Raw genomic sequence first — 10544 nt, 5'->3', positions numbered from 1 at the left:
AGATTCCTTCCTGGATGGAGGATTCTTCCCTCTTCCTTCCTGAATGGGATGAGGTTCCCCTCCACTCAGCTATGGAGATATTCCAGGATCCCATTGGAGTTCTGGGGAGGGGGATGTGGTGGTCTCCAACCCCCTCCATCCCTAAGGATCCCAAGGGAGCTGCTCTCCAGCAGCACAACCCCAAACCCCTCCTGGTGCTGGGAGTTCTTCCTTCCTGGATGGAGGACTCTCCTCCTTCCGGAATGGGATGAGGTTCATCTCTATCCACATCTCTGGAGATATTCCAGGATCCTGTTGGAGTTTTGGGGAGGGGGATGTGGTGGTCTCCAACCTAAGGATCCCAAGGGAGCTGCTTTCCAGCAGCAGAACCCCAAACCCATCCCGGTGCTGGGAGTTCTTCCTTCCTGGATGGAGGACTCTCCCCTTCTCCTTCCTGGATGGGATGAGGTTCACATCTCTGGAGATATTCCAGGATCCCATTGGAGTTTTTAGGGAGGGATGTGATGGTCTCCAACCCTCTCACCCCTCTCCATCCCTCATCCCTCTCCAGGACCCCAAGGGAGCTGCTCTCCAGCAGCACAACCCCAAACCCATCCTGGTGCTGGGGTTATTCCTGGATGGAGGACTCTCCTCCTTCCTGAACAGGATGAGGTTCAGCTACAGCGATATCCCAGGATCCCATAGGAGTTTTTTGGGGGGGATGTGATGCTCCCCAACCCCTTCCATCCCTTAGGACCCCAAGGGAGCTGCTCTCCAGCAGCACAACCCCAGACCCCTCCTGATGCTGGGGCTATTCCTGGATGAAGGAGCTCTTGTCCTTCCTGAACGGGATGAGGTTCAGCTACGGTGATATCCCAGGATCCCATAGGAGTTTTTTGGGGGGGATGTGATGGTCCCCAACCCCCTCACCCCCCTCCATCCCTTAGGACCCCAAGGGAGCTGCTCTCCAGCAGCACAACCCCAAACCCATCCCGATGCTGGGGTTATTCCTGGATGGAGGACTCTCCTCCTTCCTGAACGGGATGAGGTTCAGCTACAGCGATATCCCAGGATCCCATAGGAGTTTTTTGGGGGGGATGTGATGGTCCCCAACCCCCTCACCCCCCTCCATCCCTTAGGACCCCAAGGGAGCTGCTCTCCAGTAGAACAACCCCAAACCCCTCCTGGTGCTGGGGTTATTCCTATGAGCTCTTGTCCTTCCTGAACAGGATGAGGTTCACCTCTATCCACATCTCTGGAGATATCCCAGGATCCCATTGGAGTTTCAGGGGGGAATGTTATGGTCTCCAACCCCCTCCATCCCTACTGATCCCAAGGGAGCTGCTTTCCAGCAGCACAACCCCAAACCCATCCCGATGCTGGGGTTATTCCTGGATGAAGGAGCTCTTGTCCTTCCTGAACGGGATGAGGTTCAGCTACGGTGATATCCCAGGATCCCATAGGAGTTTTTTGGGGGGGATGTGGTGGTCTCCAAGCCCCTCACCCCTCTCCAGGACCCCAAGGGAGCTGCTCTCCAGCAGCACAACCCCAAACCCCTCCTGGTGCTGGGCTTATTCCTGGATGGAGGACTCTCCTCCTTCCTGAACGGGATGAGGTTCACATCTCTGGAGATATCCCAGGATCCCATTGGAGTTTTTTGGGGAGGGATGTGATGGTCCCCAACCCCCTCACCCCCCTCCATCCCTTAGGACCCCAAAGGAGCTGCTCTCCAGCAGCACAACCCCAAACCCCTCCTGGTGCTGGGAGTTCTTCCTTCCTGGATGGAGGATTCTCTCCTTCTCCTTCCTGGACAGGATGAGGTTCACATCTCTGGAGATATCCCAGGATCCCATAGGAGTTTTCTGGGGGATGTGGTGGTCTCCAACCCCCTCACCCCTCTCCATCCCTTAGGACCCCAAGGGAGCTGCTCTCCAGCAGCACAACCCCAACCCCCTCTTGGTGCTGGGAGTTCTTCCTTCCTGGATGGAGGACTCTCCTCCTTCCTGAACAGGATGAGGTTCACCTCTATCCACATCTCTGGAGATATCCCAGGATCCCATTGGAGTTTTTTTGGGGGGATGTGATGGCCTCCAACCCCCTCACCCCTCTCCATCCTTTAGGACCCCAAGGGAGCTGCTCTCCAGTAGAACAACCCCAAACCCATCCCGATGCTGGGGTTATTCCTGGATGGAGGACTCTCCTCCTTCCTGAACGGGATGAGGTTCAGCTACGGTGATATCCCAGGATCCCATAGGAGTTTCAGGGGGGGATGTGGTGTTCTGTAACCTCCTCCACCCTAAGGACCCCAAGGGAGCTGCTTTCCGGCAGCACAACCCCAAACCCCTCGTGGTGCTGGGAGTTCTTCCTTCCTGGATGAAGGAGCTCTTGTCCTTCCTGAACAGGATGAGGTTCACCTCTATCCACATCTCTGGAGATATCCCAGGATCCCATAGGAGTTTTTTGGGGGGGATGTGATGCTCCCCAACCCTCTCACCCCCCTCACCCTTTCTCCCCTCCCCCAGACATCCGCCTGCGGGTCCGAGCCGAGTACTGCCAGCACGAGACGGCGCTCCAGGGCAACGTCTTCTCCAACAAACAGGACCCTCTGGAGAGGCAATTCGAGCGTTTCAACCAGGCCAACACCATCCTCAAATCCCGGGATTTGGGATCCATCATCTGCGACATCAAGTTCTCAGAGCTCACCTACCTCGACGCCTTCTGGCGCGATTACATCAACGGCTCCTTGCTGGAGGCCCTCAAGGGCGTCTTCATCACGGACTCCCTCAAGCAGGCAGTGGGACACGAGGCCATCAAGCTCTTGGTCAACGTGGACGAGGAGGACTACGAGGTGGGGAGGCAGAAACTCCTGAGGAACTTGATGCTGCAGTCTGCACCCTGAGACCACCCCCCCCTCTCCCCATCTCTGCTCCTTTCCCCCCCTCACCTCCCCCCCCCTCTGTCTCTCTTTCTCTTTTTCCTTTGTGTTTTTTGGGTTTTTTTTTTTTTTTTTTTTTAGGGGGGTTTCTCTCACAGGGGGGAGACCCAGTGTGGTTTTGTTGGGTTTTTTTTATTTTATTTTTGGGGGTTTTTTTCTCAAGGGGATGGAGGGCCCGGTGTGGTGTGAGGGGGAGGGTGGTGTGGGGGGGCAGTCCCCTCCCTTCCTTTTCCTCTCCACTCTCAGCTTCATTTTTTTTTTTTTTTCCCCCCCCCCCTCTATTTTGTATCCATTAAAAACAACAAAAAAAGGCAAAATCCTGCCTGGGCACCTCAGTGAGGGGGAGGCCAAGAGAGGGGGAGTGTGTGGGGGGCTCAGTTGCACCAGGGGGGACCCCCGGGGTGACTTTGTCCCTCTCTGCCCCCCCCCAATCAGCCTCTGGGGGGGTCCTTGGGCAGTGTCCCCCCCCTCCCCCCCCTGTGTCACCTCGTGGGTTTCTCAGGAGTCAAAGTGTCCCCTGGCCAGGTCCCTGCAGTGTCCCCTGGACCATGTGCCTTGTGTCCCCCTCCCCTGGGGGGGGTCGAGGGGGGGGTGGGATGGGACCAGTGCCGAGGGACACCCCAGGATCCCCTTCCCCTCTGTCCCCCCCCCCCCTCAAAACGGGGGTGCAGGGGGGGCTCTGCCTGTTGCTGGCAGCAGGCAGCAGAGCCCCTGCCTGCTCCTGCTGGGCCCTGGCCCCCAAAACGGCCCTGACACCCCCCTCCAGGACCCCAAAAATGACCGTCCCCCCCCCCCTACCCCTCCCTTAACTGCTGCCTGGAGAGAAGGGAGGGAGGGGGGATGGGGGGGGGGGGGGGGGAAGGATTTATTGATTTCTTTTTTTTTTTTTTTTTTTTTTTTTTTTATTTTATTCCAGCTCCATCCTGGTTTTGTGGTTTTTGGGGTTTTTTCTCTCCCCAACCCCCTGTGGGGCAGGGGGGGGGACTCGTGGTGCGTGTGGACCCCTCCCCCTCACCCCCCTAAACCCCTCCCCCCCCAACCCCCCCAAACCCCTTTCCCCCCGCCGGGCGGTTCTGCCCCAAACTCGGTGTAATTTCTGTGATTTCTGTATTTTTTAAACTCGGTCACATTTCCCTGTGGAGCTTTGGGATTCTTGGAATAAACATCAACGGCAGCACCCGGCTCCCTCCTTCTGCCCTGGGACCCCCCGACAAAGAGGGGAGGACCCCAATAAAGAGGGGGGAGAGCCCTGATTTATTTGGGACCCCAATAAGGAGGGGGAAGACCCCTGATTTATTTGGGACCCCAATAAAGAGGGGAGGACCCCAATAAAGAGGGGGGAGACCCCTGATTTATTGGGGACCCCAATAAAGACAGGGAGACCCCTGATATATTTGGGACCCCAATAAAGAGGGGGAGAGCCCTGATTTATTTGGGACCCCAATAAAGAGGGGGGAGACCCCTGATTTACTTGGGACCCCAGTAAAGAGGGGGAGACCCCAATAAAGAGGGGGGAGACCCCTGAATTTGGGACCTCAATAAGGAGGGGGGAGACCCCTGATTTATTTGGGACCCCAGTAAAGAAGGGGAGACCCCAATAAAGAGGGGGGGAGAGCCCTGATTTATTGGGGACCCCAATAAAGAGGGGGAGACCCCAATAAAGAGGGGGAGACCCCAATAAAGAGGGGGGAGACTCCTGATTTATTTGGGACCCCAATAAAGAGGGGGAGACCCCAATAAAGAGGGGGAGACCCCTGATTTATTTGGGACCCCAGTAAAGAGGGGGAGACCCCAATAAAGAGGGGGGAGACCCCTGATTTATTTGGGACCCCAATAAGGAGGGGGGAGACCCCTGATTTATTTGGGACCCCAATAAAGAGGGGGAGACCCCAATAAAGAGGGAGACCCTGATTTATTTGGGACCCCCAATAAAGACAGGGAGACCCCTGATATATTTGGGACCCCAATAAAGAGGGGGAGAGCCCTGATTTATTTGGGACCCCAATAAAGAGGGGGGAGACCCCTGATTTACTTGGGACCCCAGTAAAGAGGGGGAGACCCCAATAAAGAGGGGGGAGACCCCTGATTTATTTGGGACCCCAGTAAAGAAGGGGAGACCCCAATAAAGAGGGGGAGACCCCTGATTTATTTGGGACCCCAATAAGGAGGGGGAAGACCCCTGATTTATTTGGGACCCCAATAAAGAGGGGAGGACCCCAATAAAGAGGGGGGAGACCCCTGATTTATTGGGGACCCCAATAAAGACAGGGAGACCCCTGATATATTTGGGACCCCAATAAAGAGGGGGAGAGCCCTGATTTATTTGGGACCCCAATAAAGAGGGGGGAGACCCCTGATTTACTTGGGACCCCAGTAAAGAGGGGGAGACCCTAATAAAGAGGGGGGGAGACCCCTGATTTATTTGGGACCCCAATAAAGAGGGGGGGACCCCAATAAAGAGGGGGGAGACTCCTGATTTATTTGGGACCCCAATAAAAAGGGGGAGACCCCAATAAGGAGGGGGGAGACCCCTGATTATTTGGGACCCCCAGTAAAGAAGGGGAGACCCCAATAAAGAGGGGGAGACCCCTGATTTATTTGGGACCCCAGTAAAGAAGGGGAGACCCCAATAAAGAGGGGGGAGACTCCTGATTTATTTGGGACCCCAATAAGGAGGGGGAACCCCAATAAAGAGGGGGGAGAGCCCTGATTTATTGGGGACCCCAATAAGAGGGGGAGACCCCAATAAAGAGGGGGGGGAGACCCCTGATTTATTTGGGACCCCAATAAAGAGGGGGAGACCCCAATAAAGAGGGGGGGAGACCCCTGATTTATTTGGGACCCCAATAAAGAGGGGGGAGACCCCTGAATTTGGGACCCCAATAAAGAGGGAGGAGACCCCTGATTTATTTGGGACCCCAATAAGGAGGGGAGACCCCAATAAAGAGGCGGGAGACCCCTGATTTATTTGGGACCCCAATAAAGAGGGGGAGACCCCAATAAAGAGGGGGAGACCCCTGATTTATTTGGGACCCCAATAAAGAGGGGGAGACCCCAATAAAGAGGGGGAGACCCCTGATTTATTTGGGACCCCAATAAAGAGGGGGAGACCCCAATAAAGAGGGGGGAGAGCCCTGATTTATTTGGGACCCCAATAAAGAGGGGAGACCCCAATAAAGAGGGGGGGAGACCCCTGATTTATTTGGGACCCCAATAAAGAGGGGGGAGACCCCTGAATTTGGGACCCCAATAAAGAGGGAGGAGACCCCTGATTTATTGGGACCCCAATAAGGAGGGGAGACCCCAATAAATAGGGGGAGACCCCTGATTTATTTGGGACCCCAATAAAGAGGGGGAGACCCCAATAAAGAGGGGGAGACCCCTGATTTATTTGGGACCCCAATAAAGAGGGGGAGACCCCAATAAAGAGGGGGAGACCCCTGATTTATTTGGGACCCCAATAAAGAGGGGGAGGACCCCAATAAAGAGGGGGGAGAGCCCTGATTTATTTGGGACCCCAATAAAGAGGGGGAGACACCAATAAAGAGGGGGGGAGACCCCTGATTTATTTGGGACCCCAATAAAGAGGGGGAGACCCCAATAAAGAGGGGGAGACCCCTGGTTTATTTGGGACCCCAATAAAGAGGGGGAGACCCCAATAAAGAGGGGGGGACCCCCTAGGAGGGGTCGGAGGGGTCCTTCTGGCTGTAGCCTGGGGACTCTTAAGTGCATTATTTTGGGGGGGGGGGGGAGAGAGGAGGGAGCAGCCTGAAACGGAGTGACTCTGGTTCCACTCTGGATCTCACCCCCCCCCCCCCCTCCCCCCAGGGGGAGGTTCTCAGGGTTCTGGTCCCAGCCTCACGGTGCCGTAGAGGTCGCGGCGCCGATGGTTCTGGACCGGGATCTCCCTGCGGACCCGGTGCAGGTACTGGAGGTCGATCTCGGCGTAGCAGAGCCCCGGCCCCTCGTGGCACTGGGCCACCACCGCCCCCCAGGGATCCACCACCAGGGAGTGCCCGTAGGACACGCGGCGCTCGTGGTTCCGACCCGTTTGGGCCGCGGCCACCACGTAGCACTGGGTCTCGATGGCCCGGGCCCGCAGCAGAACCTGGGGAGGGGGGGGGACACACACGCCTCAACCCCCCTGAGCCCCCCTCTCCTCCCCCATGTCCCCCCCCTCCCCAGGACAAAAAAGAGGGGGAGGAGGTGGTTCTGAGGGTTCTGAGGGTTCTGAGCTCACCTCCCAATGGGCCGAACCGGTGGGGAAGGTGAAGGCAGAGGGGAAGGAGAGGATCTCGGCTCCGGCACCGCGCAGAGCCAGGGAGAGCTCCGGGAAACGGAGATCGTAGCAGATGGAGAGGCCCAGCTGGGGACATGGGGACAGTGTGGGGACAGCGTGGGGACATCAGTGGGGACACGGGGACATCAGTGGGGACAGGGGGACAGGCATGGGGACAGGGGGACAGTGTGGGGACATGGGGACAGCGTGGGGATGTGAGGACAGTGTGGGGACATCAGTGGGGGCAGCGTGGGGACACGGGGACAGTGTGGGGATGTGGGGACATCAGCGGGGACAGTGTGGGGACATCATTGGAGACACGGGGACAGTGGTGCGTGGGGGTCCCCAGTGGGTGGGGAATCCTCAATGGGTGGGGGTCCCTGTTCTGTGGTGATTCCCAGTGGGTGGGGGCATCAGTGGGGGACATCAATGGGGACAGTGTGGGGACGGGGACAGCATGGGGATGTGGGGACATCAGTGGGGACACGGGGACAGTGTGGGGATGTGGGGACAGTGTGGGGACAGGGGGGACAGTGTGGGGACATGGGGACAGTGTGGGGGCATCAGTGGGGACAGTGTGGGGACACAGGGACAGTGTGGGGATGTGGGGACAGTGTGGGGACATCATTGGGGACACGGGGACAGCATGGGGACAGGGGGACAGCGTGGGGATGTGGGGACTGTGGGGATGTGGGGACATCAGTGGGGGCAGCGTGGGGACACGGGGACAGTGTGGGGACATGGGGACATCAGTGGGGACACAGGGACAGCGTGGGGATGTGGGGACATCAGTGGGGACATCACTGGGACATGGGTGGCTGAGGAAGATGGGTGCTCCCGTTACCACTTCCAGGGGGCTCCAGAGGAGATGGAGACCCCCGAGTGAGTCCCCTGGGGGAGGGGCAGGGGGCACAAGTGGCTCCTGGGGACATTCCCGTGGGACATTCCCATGGGACATTCCCATGGGACACGAGGACAATTTTTTCCCCCAGCCCCAGGAATGCTCTCCCAGGGGAATTTGGGGTCTCATCCGGACGGGTGCCGGGACGTCCCCTCCACAGAACTCCAGGAGTCGGAGCAGCTGCTCCTGGGGGTCCAAACTGAGGTTCTGTGAGGAGGGGGGGCACAGGGCAGAGGGGACACGGAGCCCCCACCCCTCACCTTCCCCGCGGGGGTGCTGATGGGGGGCAGGATTTGGGTGCCGGGGTTGGTGAAGCTGCTCTCCCTCATGGTGACGCTGCCCTCCAGCTCCACGTCACACAGGTGACACTTCCTGTAGGCGGCCACCAACGCCCCTGGGGACAACACGGGGAGGGGGACGTGGGTGTGGGTGGGGGGGTCAGGACCCCTCCTGTCAGCGGGGGGGCGGTGGGGGGGGTTGGGGGTCTCACCCGTGGGGTCCAGCACCGCGTGGCAGTTGTAGATGCGCCCCGTGGCGGCCCAGTCCTGGGCCCGCTCGTGGAAGCCCCCCAGGGACAGCCACACGCCACACTCCCTGGGGGGGGGGACACCTTGTCACCCCCGGGACCCCCCCTGTCACCCTCAGGGCCTCCCTCTGCCCCCCAGTACCCTGGGGATCCCCCTCATCACCCTGGGGACCCTGCGGCTCTGTCACCCCCTGGGCTCTTGGGGTCCCCAGTGGGTGGGAATCCTCAGTGGGTGGGGGTCTCCAGTGGGTGGGGGTCCCTGTTCTATGGTGATTCCCAGTGGGTGGGGGTCCCTGTGCGTGGGGGTCCCCAGTGGGTGGGAATCCTCAATGGGTGGGGGTCTCCAGTGGGTGGGGGTCCCTGTTCTATGGTGATTCCCAGTGGGTGGGGGGTCCCTGGTGGGTGGGAATCCTCAATGGGTGGGGGTCCCCAGTGGGTGGGGGTCCCTGCTCTATGGTGATTCCCAGTGGGTGGGGGTCCCTGGTGCGTGGGGGGTCCCTGGTGTGTGGGGTCCCCAGTGGGTGGGGGGTCCCTGGTGTGGCGGGTCCCTGGTGCGTGGGGGTCTCTGGTGCGTGGGGTCCCTGGTGCGTGGGGGTCTCCAGTGGGTGGGGGTCTCTGGTGTGTGGGGTCTCTGGTGCGTGGGGGTCTCCAGTGGGTGGGGGTCTCTGGTGTGTGGGGTCCCCAGTGGGTGGGGGTCTCCAGTGGGTGGGGGTCCCTGTTCTATGGTGATCCCCAGTGGGTGGGGGTCCCTGGTGCGTGGGGGTCCCCAGTGGGTGGGAATCCTCAATGGGTGGGGGTCCCCAGTGGGTGGGGGTCCCTGCTCTATGGTAATTCCCAGTGGGTGGGGGGTCCCTGGTGGGTGGGGGTCCCTGGTGTGTGGGGTCCCCAGTGGGTGGGGGGTCTCTGGTGTGTGGGGTCCCTGGTGTGTGGGATCCCCAGTGGGTGGGGGTCCCCAGTGGGTGGTACCTGGCCAGCTGTGCGTAGCGCCCCATGATGTCCCCATCCAGTCCCTCCGCCAGGCTCAGGGTCTGCTCCGTGTCCGCCCCGATGTAATCGAAGCCCTCGGGGAGGAAGACGATGGCGGCGCCGCGCTGAGCCGCCTCCCGCACCAGGGAGGAGCAAAGGGCCACGTTCCGCTCCTTCTCCGGGGTGGAGGTGACCTGAGCCACCGCCACCAAAGCCTTCTGCCCCGGGGGACACGACATGGCCCGGGGAGGGGACCTGCGGCACACCGGGGGTCACGGTGACAGCCCCGGAATGACCCCCCCCCCCCCTCCCACCCCCCCGAACCCGTGTCCCCAAGGCACCTCCTGGGGGTCCGGAGCTCTGCGGGAAGAGGCAGCGCAGGGGGGCCCTGGGGAGAGCTCTGAGCCTGGGGGAGACCCCCCCCCGAGAAAATCAGCACCCCCCGAAACAGACCCAGCACCCCCCGGAATTAACCCAGATCAGCCCCAAAACCGACCCAGCACCCCCCGGATTCCCTCAGATCAGCCCCAAAACTGCCCCAAGACGCCGGGAATTAACCCAGATCAGCCCCAAAACTGCCCCAGCACCCCCCGGAATTACTCCAGATCACCCCAAAACTCCATAACGAAGTTATTCGATCACCCCAAAACTGACCCAGATTCCCCCGAAATTAACCCAGAGCAGCTCCCACCACCCCCCCCCCCCCAAAACCGCCCCAGCCACCCCCAGACCCCCCCCCCAGCTCTGTTCCCACCTCCCCGCTTCACCCCAATTTTCCTCCCGCCCTCCCCAATCACCTCCTACACCCCCCCAACTGCCCCCCAGACCCCAGCGCCTCCTCAAACCCCCCCAAACCCTCCCGGACCCCCCCAAACCTCCCGGACCCCCCCCATCCCCTACATTCCCCCCCGACGGCAAAGTCCCGAGGGCGGTGCTGCCCTCAGTAAAGATGGCGCCC

General features: G+C 59.9%; 2 protein-coding genes across 2 annotated transcripts; one reads left to right on the top strand and one right to left on the bottom strand.

The window, feature by feature from the left end:
- Window positions 1-2413: 2413 nt before the first annotated feature.
- DEDD (death effector domain containing) lies at window positions 2414-4088 on the top strand (the record flags this gene model as incomplete). Its single annotated transcript, XM_071732757.1, has 1 exon — window positions 2414-4088. A coding segment is annotated over one exon (465 nt), but the record flags the coding sequence as incomplete, so codon positions are not given.
- On the bottom strand, window positions 4005-10518 carry NIT1 (nitrilase 1). The gene is made up of 9 exons (XM_071732747.1): window positions 10487-10518; window positions 9928-9992; window positions 9587-9841; window positions 8585-8688; window positions 8355-8488; window positions 7155-7280; window positions 6255-7022; window positions 4548-5093; window positions 4005-4261 (listed from the first exon to the last, which is right to left on the bottom strand). Exons 3-7 carry the CDS (start codon window positions 9823-9825, stop codon window positions 6753-6755), a joined length of 873 nt encoding a protein of 290 aa, XP_071588848.1. The 5' UTR covers window positions 9826-9841; window positions 9928-9992; window positions 10487-10518; the 3' UTR covers window positions 4005-4261; window positions 4548-5093; window positions 6255-6752.
- Between the last annotated feature and the right edge of the window lie 26 nt (window positions 10519-10544).

This window comes from Heliangelus exortis, unplaced genomic scaffold, assembly GCF_036169615.1.
Source record: "Heliangelus exortis unplaced genomic scaffold, bHelExo1.hap1 Scaffold_75, whole genome shotgun sequence".
Taxonomy (NCBI): Eukaryota; Metazoa; Chordata; class Aves; order Apodiformes; family Trochilidae; genus Heliangelus; species Heliangelus exortis.
Note: the sequence above shows the minus strand (reverse complement) of the source record. Positions and strands in the feature narration are given on the sequence as shown.

Excerpts from the sequence above, each read along its gene's own strand:
- NIT1 (XM_071732747.1), bottom strand. The coding sequence starts at position 9,825 with ATGTCGTGTCCCCCGGGGCAGAAGGCTTTGGTGGCGGTGGCTCAGGTC. Across the intron at positions 8,689-9,586 it reads CGCTACGCACAGCTGGCCAG|GGAGTGTGGCGTGTGGCTGT; the intron begins GTACCACCCACT and ends CCCCCCCCCCAG. Across the intron at positions 7,023-7,154 it reads CCGGTTCGGCCCATTGGGAG|GTTCTGCTGCGGGCCCGGGC; the intron begins GTGAGCTCAGAA and ends CCCCCTCCCCAG.